Source organism: Myotis lucifugus, unplaced genomic scaffold, assembly GCF_000147115.1.
Source record: "Myotis lucifugus unplaced genomic scaffold, Myoluc2.0 scaffold_208, whole genome shotgun sequence".
Lineage (NCBI taxonomy): Eukaryota > Metazoa > Chordata > Mammalia > Chiroptera > Vespertilionidae > Myotis > Myotis lucifugus.
Genome location: NW_005871256.1, coordinates 1,241,774 through 1,255,396, shown reverse-complemented (window position 1 = coordinate 1,255,396; position 13,623 = coordinate 1,241,774). Strand labels below are relative to the sequence as shown.

The 13,623-nt window shown below is 52.1% G+C and overlaps 1 protein-coding gene across 1 annotated transcript; it reads right to left on the bottom strand.

Moving 5' to 3' along the window:
* Positions 1-3,839: 3,839 nt before the first annotated feature.
* Positions 3,840-12,744, bottom strand: CPLX2 (complexin 2). Its single transcript, XM_006097672.3, has 4 exons — positions 12,580-12,744; positions 5,113-5,230; positions 4,810-4,985; positions 3,840-4,064 (listed from the first exon to the last, which is right to left on the bottom strand). The coding sequence occupies exons 2-4, from the start codon at positions 5,141-5,143 to the stop codon at positions 3,867-3,869; spliced, it is 405 nt and encodes a 134-aa protein (XP_006097734.1). The 5' UTR covers positions 5,144-5,230; positions 12,580-12,744; the 3' UTR covers positions 3,840-3,866.
* Between the last annotated feature and the right edge of the window lie 879 nt (positions 12,745-13,623).

Here is a 13,623-nt window from a genome sequence, read left to right as displayed (position 1 = left end):
CAGGATGGTCATCCTCATCAGGGCCTCACTAGGACCCCCACCTGCACCCCAGGACCAGCACGAGCACCTCCCATCTCTTCACCTTGAAGAGGAGTAGAGAGGGGAGCAGGGGACACATGGTGGGGGGCAAATCGTCAGGCCTGGGAGATGTCCCCTCCTCTGAGCCAATTGGACCCCAGCCCCCTTGTGCAGTCAAGGGCCTATGGGATCCTAGAAGGATGGAGCAACTGAGTGGTGGGGGTCAGCAACCCTGCCAGCTGGGTGCCGGGGGCTCTTGGGGCTTGGGGTCTGTCTCATTGCACTCTAACCACCAACTTTTGGGTGGCTTCTTTGCCACATGAGGGCCCTGGACTGATAGACTTCTGTTCTCTGTCTCTCTTGCCCTTTCTTTCCCCTTTCATGTATCTGTCTGCCTGCCTGCCTATCTATCCACCCATCTGTGCATCCATCTATCTATCTATCTATCTATCTATCTATCTATCTATCTATCTATCTATCAATCATCTATCTATCTATCATACACACACATGGGAGGGTCTCTTGACTTCCTGCTTGTGTGTGGAGGAGACCCCATATGGCTTTGCTGGTAAGAACACCCTCCAGGACCTTCTGGAACTGGAGTGGAGGATGCCCACATCCTTGCCTGTCTGAGGTGCCTAACATGGCAAATCCAGAGAGGCCTGGTCCCTCCTCTCTGGCGGTGGCCTTCCAGGCCCACAGCATGTCAGTGGCCTTCCTTGGGAAGTACACATACCCACCTCGGGCAGTGCGCACTCCCCTGCATCTTGTTCTGTTCTCACCATTTACAATGATTGCTCTTCCTATATCTCTAGTTAGTGGATGTCTGCTATGTATATTGTGTGTGTGCTGAATTCTGGGGCTCCCCACCCGGCCTCCCAAGTATGTCACATGCACGTTGCCCCATTTGTGGCGACACTCTCATCCCCTCCCATCCAGTGGGACACACACATCTCCTACCCCAGGCACATCATGTGATTCTCCCTGCCCTGCTAGAACCCTCCACACATATTTTGTCTCCTCACGAGTGTGCTGCACATTGGCTGCTCTCCAGAGTCAAGTCTGTGTCAGGAATGATAGTCATCATGTTCTCCTGGACCTGAGAGTGATCACCTGGCAGTGGTTAGAGCCAGGTATGCCCCAGGCTGAAATTCTCTCCTTGCTCCCACCTCCCAAAGAACTCCAGTCCTACTGCTGGGACCAGGCTAGAGGAGTCTGGAGAGTCTGGGAGGTGTCCCAGACTAAGCCAGCCAGCCAGCCTGGAGGGCACTCTCCTGTGGGAAAAGCCCCGAGCCCACTCTGGGGGTGCAGAGGGCTTCAGAGACCACCAGGATGCACTCTGAGGCTCTGGGGTCCCTCAGGCTCACCTGAAATATCTTGTATGGCTGGGTTCCACTACTCATCTGAGCTCCCAGGCCTCGGTCTCCACTGTCCATTTAGCATGATCTGTGCCCTGGCCCCACCTTCATGGTCAGTGGGTCCCTGTCAAGGGGGAGACCTTTTTGAACACTTGGGATCCACCCCTGTGTCCAGTGGGTCTCACACACAGGGTGTGTGGAGGCCTCGGGCTCCTGGACTGGGCCCTGCCTATCTCTGCTCCAGGACCCCAGGGCTCTAGAGAATGACCATCCTGCCCAGGATAATAGACATACTCAGACAAGCAGACAATAGGGGTGCAAGGTGGCTCCCCATCACAGACACAGGCACAGATACAGAGACAGGCCCCATGCGGGGCAGGACATGGGCACAGGGAAGGGGCGGGGGTGAGGGAGAAGGGCAAATCCAGGGAGCTGGAGCTGCTGAGGCCCGGCTCCCCAGAGAAGGGACAGACCAGGTACTTTTCTGGTTCCCTAAACATATGGATTGTTTTGTCTCGTCTTTAAAGTATTGCAGTCTAACTGATATGGCTTTAACTATTGGAAATGGACAGAGAAGACACATGTCTCTCTCTGAAATAAAAGCATAAATCCACTAAAATGGAAAACCTGCAGAATGCAAACTGGGGCCAATGGGGCAGGGGCACAGGGGCAGGCAAGTCGCCCCTCCCTAGCCCCAGCTTTGGGGGTAGGCCCTGGCCGGGGCCCAGCATGGCTTCTTGGGGCACTGCCTGGATCTGTCCCAGTGGACGTGTGAAGACCTCAGGCAGGAACCCCCCAAGGGTGGAAGGACTCTAGGCCAAGGACAAAGTCTCCTGTTGAATGTGGCTATTTGTGACAAATGGTTTTGGGGCTAAGAGGAGGCATCTTACCCATATTTTTTTCTCTCCAAGAGCTTGTTCTGCATACACCTGCCTTTTTAGAGCCACATACATGCACACAACAGTCTTAGCACATCTAACAACTCTCACACATTTCTACAACATCTAACACATACCCATCACTCCTAACACACATGATGCTTTGAAAACACATGCAAATACAAGCTCACACATGCAAGCTCTCCCACACATGTGAGATGGCTAGCACACACATAGGGCACAATGTCAACTCATATATACCACCTCAAACAAGCACATATACACAGGCTGCCTAACATACACAACCTCTAACACAGGGACTAACACACACTCATAGTCTCAAGACTCTCTCTCTCTCTCTCTCTCTCTCTCTCTCTTTCTTTCTTTCTAACCATATGCACAATCTCTGGACACATAATTGCTGATGCGCTCTCTGCCACGCATACGCATGCATGCATGGACACACAATTTCCTCTCTTGTTGCTTCATGGTCCTCAGTTCTCACAAAACTGACTGAGCAAGAGGCCTTAACAATTTGTGGTGGGAGGAACAAACACCAGTCTCCCACATCCCAGTGGAGAGTTTGTTCTTGGCCGATGAGATGAATGGACAGATGCCTCTGTCAAGTGGGGACTGGCTTTTCCCCAAAGGCTTGGGGCTTTAGCCAGGAAGGGTCCTCCAGGGGACCATGGGGTCCTGGAAGCACATAGACAGGACAGGGTGGTGGGAATGAGGGGTGGATAGGAATGGGGGCAGCTTGGCTGCACCAATGGGGGGGTCCCATGGCATGGGCCATCGCTGCCCAATGGCTCCAAGTATTTTCTGGGGGGGGCCTGGGCAGCCCCTTGTCTGGGCAAGCTGGGCCCAGACTGGCAGTGGGCCCCCCAGATCTAAGTGGAGGGTGGGGAGAACAAGGAGCTACCCTACCCTGGGCCCCTCCACAGATGAGTTAAAGTCCAAAGAGGATCCATTTGGAGGGACTGGCTTTGTGGGGGCTATACCTTTTCAGGTGGTGGTCGGGGCAGGGGTACTCCTGGGTGTCACCAGGGGGAGTGAAGAAGGAGAGCCTCAGCCTCCTTCCCAGAATACAGGGGGCCTCTCAGGCTGGGCCCTCACAGGGCAGGCTTACCCGGACTCCCTTCCTCAGAGCGAGACAACCCAGAACCCCTGCCCTGACCTGGAACCCACTGGGGGTCAGAAGCCAAAGGTCAGCATACTGGGCAGGGCTGGAATGTGTCATTACTTTGGCTGGCTGGGGACAGTGGTCCTCCTGGCAGTGGGGTGCATGAAGGAATGTATGGGGGTTACCACACTAGCATGGACCTTAGGCTTCTAGAAGGGGGCCCCAGTGCCTCCCACACTGGATAATGCCCCTGCTGGGGAATAGCTGTCTTCCCTTTTTCAAGAAACTTGGGTGTGAGGTGGGGTTGGATACTCTGGGATGAAGGGTGTATGAGGGAGTGCTAAGGAGATGAGCCCCTAGCCAGGGACAGGTGGGCAGAGGCCAACTGAGGTTTTCCCTGTCAGAACTGAGACTTAACTGAATCAAAAGAAAAGAAAGAACCAAAAAAAAAAAAGTAACAAGTGGAGTGGGGATGGGCAGGAGGGCTGGTTACTTCTTGAACATGTCCTGCAGCGGCCCGGGCAGGTATTTGAGCACCGTGTCCAGGATGCTCTCCTCCTCCTCTTCCTCCTCATCCCCGCAGCCCGCAGGGATGGCCTTCTTGGGCCGCGTCAGGCTCCCCTCGCAGGGCTGCTCCAGGGCTGCCTTCTCCTCAGCTTCCTTCTCTTCCTTCTTCTTCAGCCCATACTAGGGGGAGGGGGAGGGCAGACATGAGCATGAACAGGGCAAGGAGAGAGCTGATCTCAAGGTCATGCAGACTCAGCTGGGGCAACTCATGAGAACTCCCTCAGCCTCAGTCCTCTTATCTATAAAATGGGGATAAGGATACCTTCTTGTAGAATTATGTCTGTCCCCAGAAGTAGAGAGGCGGTGTGTGGGGTTTCCTTTAAAATCAATACCTGCTCATAATGACTTCTCTGCTCTTTTGAAATTGCCGAAATCTGAAAGTTCTCCCATATGTTTGGACCCGAATTTTGGTGACAAAACTTGACTTCAACTGATGGAAGGCTACTTATAATCTTGATTTATTGTAGTGGTGTGGCCAGACATGTATTAATCTGTTTGGCATAGGGTGGCAGTCACAGACCCACTAGGAGTGATACCTAACAGTAACAGGTGCTCAGGGCCCTATGGTACTTTTCAAAAATCCCCAAATTCTGGATTCTAAACATATTTGGTCTCAAGGGTTTTGAATAGGAGATTGCAGACCCATAGCAGCAACATTAGGGAGCACTTCCTATGTGCATCATCATTTGTAATCACCATAGATCCTTGAGGGAGGTGTTCCTGTAACATCCATTTTTCTGAAGCTCAGAGAGAACTAGGTCTAAGGTCAGAGCTGGGATTCAGGGGAACTTGAGGCCAGGGTTTGGGGACCCATTGTTCCCCTGTGCCTCCTACACTCCAGGGTGGGCAGGTGGGTGGTGCTGACCTTGTCTCGGATCTGCTGCCGGACCTTCTCACGCTCGGCCTCCATGCGCGCATGCTTAGCCTTGCGCTCCTCCTCCTGCTGCCGCAGCGCCTCCTGCCGCTCCTCTTCCTTTTTCTGTGCATCTGGGTCCTTCTCCTCCTCTCCCCCCAGCATTTTCCCCATGTCCTTGGTGGCCCCTGCAGGGGAGGGGTTGGGAAGGGAGAGAATGAGGTCAGGGGTGCCCAGAGTTGGGATAGCGGTGCCTGGTGCCCCGAGGGCCTCTCCCACCTGGGTTCAGACCCTGGTTGAGGGGTTGGGCCTCACCTCCGAGGGCCTGCTTCATGACGAAGTCCATGCCTATGACTCCGGTTAGCGTGCCCTAGCCCACAGCTGAATTTGCATGCAGGGCTCCTGGCAGGCCTGGCTGGGGAGATTTGCCAACCTGCAAAAGAGGAGTTGGGAGTTAGATGGGAGAGACCTCTGCACAGGCAGGTTGCTGGAGTTAGACAGACGGTGGCCTCATCCAAGTTCACAGGCACCATGGGACACCATCAGTCTGAGGCCAAGACGCAATGCCCTTGAACCGCAGGGAAAGGTGCTATTTCTTGAGCACTTGCTATGTACCAGGCACACCATATGCTGCCAAATGGCTCTGATCCCTATTTTATTTTATATATATTTAAATTAATTTCAGAGAGTAAGGGAGAGGGAGGGAGATCGAAACATCAATGATAAGAGAGAATAATTGATTGGCTGCTTCTTGCACGCCCCCCACTGGGGATCTAGCCTACAACCCAGGCATGTGCCCTTGACCGGAATCGAACCCAGGACCCTTCAGTCCACAGGCCAACGCTCTATCCACTGAGCCAAACCGGCGAGGGCGGTTTTTAAATACATTTTTATTGATTTCAGAGAGGAAGGGAAAGGGAGAGAGAGAGAGAGAGAGAGAGAGAGAGAGAGAGAGAGAGATCAATGATGAAAGAGAATCATTGATCATCTGCCTCCTGCACGCCCTGTACTGGGGATTGAGCCCACAACCTGGGCATGTGCACTTGACCGGAATCGAACCTGGGACCCTTCAGTCTGCAGGCCAATACTCTTTCCACTGAACCAAACTGGTTAGGGCTAGATCCCTATTTTAAAACCATCTTAACTGTATTGCTTGAATTTGATTATAGTCAGGAGTCTTAGAAAGAGCCTCTCATTTGGATGCAGGCAGAGCAAGGTTCTAGTAATGTCACCCTCATTTCTTATTTGCTATGTGTCTTTCAGGCAAATTTCTGAACCTTTTTGAACCCCACTTTCCTCCTCTATAAGATAGAAATGGCAGTGCCTCCTTTCCCGGAGCTACTGTGGAGACCAGAGAATTCCAGCCTGGGCCACTGGATTGACCCCTAGATGGAATGAGAGTGTGCTCAGGGCCCCACAAATCAGGGCAGGTGAGGAAGTGAAAACAGCTAGCTTGGATGAACATATCCAGACTTCTGAAAACAGGCAAATGGAGAAATACATTATTTTTATTGTAGTATACATGCAAGTTTGTTGTTTATAGCTTAATATTTATTTTGAATTACACATAGGGGGTTAGAGACATGATACTCTTCTTGGGGCTTAGAACCTTTAAAGTACCAACCATGGGGCCTTATAAGCACTCAGCTTATGTTAGTCCTCCTTCCCTCTCCCTAAATCACTGACTTTCAGTTTTATTTTATTTTTTAATTGTTATTATTTTGCCTCAGAAGATTTTATTCAAGTAAAAGCTTAATGAGAATCTCAATATGCAAAATATGTAGAAGTGGAACTATTCCAGTGGTGGGGGCAGGGGTAGAGAGCCTGGAGCCCCCCTTCCACCCTTGGCCTCCTTTGTACCCTGTTTCCTCCACATCCCTAAGAATTTGAACACCGGTGCTCTAACTCCTAGAGGTTTCCTTTTTATTTTAACCATTTAGTATCACTGGTTCTTTCATAGGCAAAGCCGCCATAAATCTCCTTTTGGGTGTGGATGGGACATCCGTGAGCTGTCCAAAGTGTGATGTGGCTTGATGGTCAATTGAGGGCAGAATGACTTCCCAAGGCCTTTCATCCCACACAGCCTTGGGGTCTTTGTGTTTTGCTAGAAGGAAAAAGGTCCTGCGAAATGGTGGCAGAGAAGCCAGACCAGATATTGCAACCAGGTGGAGTTCAAGGTCACTTGGTTTTCAGTTGCTGATGGATTTCCCTCATTTCTTTCAAAATGAGAAAACATATTGTCAGAGTGAGATCTTTCCATAAAATGGGGCCTGAGAGTCTATTTGAGATGTCTACATGGTCAGACCACCTGAGAAGTTGGTTGTTTTGAGGAGGGAAAATCATGATGGAGTAGAAAAAGTCCCCACGGGCTTTGGCATCAGACACACTGGCTCCAGTACTGACTGGGTCCCTGGGAAAGCTTCATTGAGTTCCCTACAAAATGGGGTATGTTAAGGCTACCCTTCTACTGGTGTTTGAAGGAGAAGACAAGAAACTGGCCCAGTGCCTGGTGTGTGGGAACTCATTAATATTAGCCACTGCTGACTGCATGTTGACGAGGACACACCCAAACGGACCAGCACTTGTAGGAAATGCAAGAGAACCCACCCTGACCCAACATTCTGAGCTTGAAGATTGCTCAGCTCAGTCTATCAGGGTGGTTTCGTTTGGTTCCAAACATTGTAAAGAGACTGCATTTCTAAGAACAGGGAAAAAACACACAACTTAAACATTGAATGGTTCCAGGAACCATTGGGTTCCTCCTCCTGTGTTTACACGCTGCTCAAGGAATTGCAGGTGGTGGTAGAAGACACAGGACTCTAATTCGAGCTATTTCAAATTGGTTGACAGGGCACCTGGACTTTAGTTCCAGCCTCCTCCCGAAGTTGCTGCTTTGGCACGTCTCTCGTGACCAGGTGTTCCTTCTGAGCCCTTTCCCGGGCACTTCTGTTCTAAAGTATTTGCACTGCTGGCCACTCCACTGTATCCTTAAACCCCTCTCCTCTCTTGGTTCTGTTATTCTCTCTCCCCACCACCCCATCTCCTACTGCTCTCTCTCCTCTACTTCTCTATTTTCCTTTCACTTCTGTCCCCTCTTCTCTATCTCTGTCCTTTGCTGTCTCCTCTTCTTCCTCTTGTGTCTTCAATGAAGATGTTCTCAGGACTCTGGACTTAGCCTTTTTCCTCTCTCACCTTCCCCTAGGGAAAAATGATCCTTTCCAGGGGCTTTAATAATCTCTGATACTGATGATACCTAGATGTTTTTTTCTGGGCACTGCTCAGACTCAACATGCTATCTTTCTACACCAAACCGTCTCCCTCTCCAGACTCCCCTGTTTCCATTCATTCATTCATTCATTCAGCAAACACTGATTACCACCCCTCCCCCCCCAGTATGCAGTGTATCCACTCAAGGGCTGAGTCTTCTCCATGCTTATGTCCAGAGCTTGTTGCCCACTCCCAGTATGGTCCTCTCAGCTCTTAAGCAGTGTCTTGTTCACCCTGTCAAGACTTTCCTAACCAATATCTCAAGGCCCAATGTCCTCTTATACCATCCCGCTCAGCAGGTGACCTTCCTCCACACTTCATGTGATGCAGGGGAAGGCTCTGTGAGCTTTGGGGTCAGGCATACCTGACAGGGATCCTCAATCTGCTACTTTTTAGCTGAGTGATAATGAGTAATTGACTTAACATCTCTGAGTCTCAGTCTTTGTTATAAAGTGAGGATTATAATACCACTTTGAAAGGTTAGAACAAACCTAGGAATGTGTTTGGCACATGATGGAGGCTCAGTAAATGGTGGCTGTTATCATTATCAAAATGATTAATGCCAGCTAGTATGAGCTCCTGTGACTTCCCCTCCTCCTAGCTCCTGAGGAAGAGGACCCCTCCTTCCCTGGGAGCCAACCCATCGGCCTTCACTCCAGATTTTCTCTCTTCGCACCTCCTCCTCGATCCATTCATCACTCCCTGTCCCTCACATCTCTAACCGCATCCTTAGGTCTTTTATCCCCTCCTTCTCCAACTCTTGCCCTGACCCCATCCTTTTCTTAATCGCTGCCCTCTCACTTCATGGCGAGAGTCTTTACCTGGTGTGTCTGCTTCTTCACCTCCCAGTTAAGCCCTACAGCTCTGTGAGATCCGGGATTTGCTGCTTCTGCAGTGCCACCCAAACTACCCTAGTCAGATTCGCCAGAGGCTGCCTAACCGTCAGACCCAGGAGTGTTTTCACAGCCCTGGTCCTCCTCCATCCCTGTGTAGCATCAGATGCTGGAGATGACCCCTGCCTGCCCCTGCCCCCCAGGTTTTTTCTGCCTTCTTGAACTTCCTGAATTCCATGACACAGCACTCTGTGGTCTTATCAGACAGGTTCTCACTCTCTCCTTTCCTGACTCCTGTCCTTTCAAACAGCAATTTTCAACCTCTTTCATCTCCTGGCTACATAAACTAATTACTAAAATTCTGGGCACTTCAGAAAAAATATTTTTTTGCCAATCTGACAGAAAAAAAAATAGGTGTAATTTTGATTCATTCACACCAGATGGCTATTGTTGTGTTGGCTGTTGTCATTTTTTGTTTCACAATCTAAGGGAAAAGGGGTCAGTGCCCCTGACTAAATAGGCAGGTATTGCATATTTTAAACATTCTTGCAGCTCACCAGTGTGCAGTGGCATGCTAGTTGAAAATCGCTGCTTTAAAATGTAGCTGTTCATTAGGGAATCTCTCTTCCTTTCCCCTCCTGCCCCTCCCTCCCCCACTATTTCCTTTGGGAATCTCACCTACTCTTATAGGTTTATGTCCTTTTATAGCCACAGATTGATTCCTCCCCCCCATCTCACCCTCCTCCCTTCACCCACTCTCCTCAAACCTGCACATTTAACTCTCGGCTGGGTATTGTCACATGGATAATCTCAATTTATCCTGTCCAGGGAGCAGTCTCATCCTTGCCTCCCCCACCCAACTATCTTCTCCTCCAGCATGCTTGGTTACACTTGCCTCAACTGAAAACTCGAGACTCAGCGACTTCTTCATTTATTCACTCACACACTCACTCACACTATAAATATTCTTAGAGCACCTGCTCTCTGCCAGGCATTGTTATGGGTGCTGAGGCTGTGGCAGGGCACAAGGGAGTCCCAGCCTTTGCTGTCACAGCATTCAGCCGGCTGGGGAGGCAGACACTGGACAAAGACCACACAAGGAATTGGTGAGTTACAAATGGGATGGGTGCTGAGGGAGAAGTCCGGAGACTGTAGCTTCACAATCTGTGTTCACACCCTCCTCTCTCCTGTGGCTGCTATAATGCCTTGGTTGGGGCCTCAAGGCTCTGGATTTGTGCATACATTTAAACTGTCTCTCCTCCAGCTCTCATCCATCCTCCACACGACCGTCTGATTAATCTTTCTAAAGGGCAGGTCTGCTCATGCAAACACACCCTGCCATGGCTCCACACGACCTGTTAAACCAATCAGAGTCCTTGTGCTGACCTTCAAGTCCAGCACAGTCTAGCACCTGCCTGCTTTGCCATTCGTTTCCCACACCTTGCATGTGGCTCTGCCTCAGCTGTGCCCCAACACAGAGTATGCCTTCTAAACCCTGGGGCATTTGTTCATGCTGTTTCCACAGCCTCGAAACCTCTTAACCTCATCTCTGCCAGTTCAAATCCTGGTTCCACTACTTATAAGTGACCTTAAGCAAGTAATTTAATCTTTTCTCATTTGTAAAATGGAGACAATAACACCTATGCCCAAGGCATGTTGTGAACATTAAAGGAGATAATGCAGTGTTTGGCACATAGTAGGTGCTCAGTACATATTGGCTGTCATCACCATCATTATCATCATTGTCATCATCATCATCAGCAGCAGTACTCATTTTCAAAGATGCCTCTAATTGTCACTCCTTCCATGAAATTTCCTGGGTCTCCTCAATGAGATATGATGATGTCTTCCCCTGTACTTGCTAGGGCAGCCTTGACTACCTCCAGCTCGTGCTCTCTGTCCAGTTATGTGTCTTTCTCTTCCCGGTCCCTCTGGGCTCCTCCCTGTATCTTGTGCATTTTTCCAATCCCAGTGTCTGCAGCATCTCCTGGTTCGTGGTGGAGCCAGCTGGATTGAATTTAATGTTCTGTGTCAGCAAGTATGTGAGGATGTACGCGTTCGAGGTATGATCTGCATTCTGACTCTGAACTTAGGCAGCGTGTGTGCGCGCGTGGGCGTGTGCAGGCGTGTGTGTAGGGATTTGCCATATGCCTGTAGGAGTGCTGAGGTCCAGCAGTTTGTGTGCAATTGAGGATTTCGTCTAGACCGCCAGGAGGCGCTCCTCGGCGGTTCTGCGGGGAGCTTTGGTTTATCCCGCTGCTCGAAGGGTGGTGGTGGTGGGGATGCTGGGCCGGGGGAGGGGAGGCAGAGCAGGGGGTGGGGGAAGGGCAGCTGCAGCACCCGGTTTCCTTGCCTTCAGCATGCCCTGGACCCAGATCGCATCTGCAGCTTCTTCCTGACTCTCTCCCAGCGGGTCCCAGCCCGTCCCAGCCTGAAGGCTGCAGAGGCACCTCCTCAGGCTCTGCCTCCTGAGCCCCAGCCTGTTTGGAACTGGGCTCCTCCCACCTGACAAGTAGACGCGGAGGCACCTGCAGGGGGTGTCCTTGAAGTTGTTTTTCTGTTTTTTGTTTGTTTGTTTTTTAATGGCTCAAGTCCAGTCTACTAGTATATTCACTGAAACTCAATTCAACACTCATTTGCTTTTTTGCCCCCCTCAACTAACAGGGATTTTCCGTCTATCCCCCCCCCCCCCCAAGCCCCTGGAAGGAAGCCCTGGGGGAGGGGAAGGGGCAGTGGAGAATGGAAGGGGGTGGGGCCCCTGCTCCGGGAGAAGAGCAGAAGTGGCTGGGGCTTTGAGCCCCCCCCCCCCCCCGCCAGAATAGGGAACAGGAACCCTGGCGCCCCTCTCACAGACCAACATAGCCAGCACCTCTGCCCAGCTCTCCATAGGCCACCGAGAGTGCCCCTCCCCCAACACATAGCTCCAACCTCAAGACCCAGCCAGGTCTCAAACTTTGCCAGGGGAGGGGGCAGAGTGGGGCAGGCGACGGCATAAAAGAGATTCTTCCTAATGACCCTAGGCGGCTTGCTGTGCTGCCCAAACCTGCGCGCCTCCTCTGAGAACAAATAGTCCCTTTGGTCCCCCACCCCCAACGGTGGTTAGGCTCTCCCCTCCTTTTTGGTCTGTCTGTTCCTCTCCCGCCGACCTCTGACTCACTCCGGGAGCCTGAACTGTACCCCACGGGGGCGGCTTCCTCCTCTGGGGGGAAGAGGGCCCTGGCAGGCTCTCGCTAAGTAGCTTGGATCGAGATCCCCACCCCCACCCCAGCTCGAAGTTGTTCTCTGGGTTCAGACTTGAGTCTCCCATTGCCCTCGGGGCGGTCCTGACTCCCCAGGAGCTGGGCTGTTTGGAGCTTCTGCCCGTGGCGGGGGCGCTCCTGGGGGTGGGAAGGGGGCCCATACCTTTTCCCAGTTTATGCGGCTTCACTCCCTTTCAGCCTGCTCGCTCCCCCCTCGCAGGGAGCTGTCCTTTCAGTACCACGGCCAGCGGCCAGCGCGCCCCGGGAAGGTGCTTGCTACTGCCATGCAGCCTCCCAATCCTGCGCCCGAGCAGTCTTGGGGTGCTGTACCCCCAAAGCAATAAACCCCAGCCTCCCGGGATGCCCTGCGGCCTCGAGACGAGAGCCGGGACCCTGTTGCCCATAGCCCGGCTCCGCCCTCCCGGCCCATGGCCAGCACCGACCTGGCGGTCCCTGCTACCGTCTGAGCCACTGCAGGGCTCCGGCTGGACTCAACGAGGCGGTTGCTTCTGCTATTCCAGCTCCCGCCGCTTCGCAGCCTCGTGCAACTCCGCCTGGCGAGCTGGGGCCGCTGCTGCTGCTGCTGCTGCCAGAGACGCCCTCCAATCAGGCCCCTCAGCCAGGCCCTGACGTGCTACCTCTCCCCTTTCAGATGGGAAATTCAAATCTCTCTCCCTCTCTCTCCTTGCATCCTCTCTTTCTCTTCTCTTCCCCCTCTCCCCCCCCCTCTTCTTCCTCCCGCTCCCTTTCTCATTTCCCCTGCTTTCCCCCTCTCTCCTCCCTCCACTCCCCTTTGTTCTCTACCTTTGCCTGCTCTCCTCTCCTTGCCAATCCCCCCTGCTGCCACCTGTCCTGGCCACATGTGTTAGGACCACAAACTAGCTGCTTTAATGCCCTGAGGGGCAGTGGGAGCAAGGGGATGGAGGAAGGGTTCTTTAAAGCAGAACTCAAAGGCCATCTGTGCAGGAAAGCCCTCCTTGACTCCGCCAGGTGGAATTGGGCGCACTCTCCTCACAGTTCCCACCCCCTGAGACACACCCCAGTTCCAGGAGCCCCTGTTCCTCTGTTTGCACGCCTCTTTCCTACAGGGCAGGATTGCCACCAGATCATCTCTGCAGCCTCTCAGTACAGTGTCCCACTACATGGGCATTCAATGAACATTGCTGAATACTGGTCAGGTCCCCATAGGGGTGAGGAGCCCCGAGGCTGAAGACAGCTGCAGCATTGCAGTGGACCGTGAGCAAGCCCCGCCCTTCTAGATCTGCTATCCTGTGAAAAATAAGGACCCCTTTGGGAAACTTTATTCTGGAAGGCCATTTCCTTCTCTCCTAGGCCCAGGGAAGAAAAGGGGACTCCAGGTGGCAGGCAACATCTGCCCCCACCCTTGGCCTTTCCTCCTCCTCTCCCACTCTTTTTGTTTGTTTGTTTGATTTACTACTGTCTCATAATGAGCCTTTCCATCCCACCTGCCATCTTTTGGCTCTAAA

Bases quoted from the DNA above. Each gene is read 5' to 3' on its own strand.
- CPLX2 (XM_006097672.3), bottom strand. From the start codon at position 5,143: ATGGACTTCGTCATGAAGCAGGCCCTCGGAG. The intron at 4,986-5,112 runs GTGAGGCCCAAC...CCTCCCCTGCAG, and splicing joins CATGAAGCAGGCCCTCGGAG to GGGCCACCAAGGACATGGGG. The intron at 4,065-4,809 runs GTCAGCACCACC...CCCTCCCCCTAG, and splicing joins GGCAGCAGATCCGAGACAAG to TATGGGCTGAAGAAGAAGGA.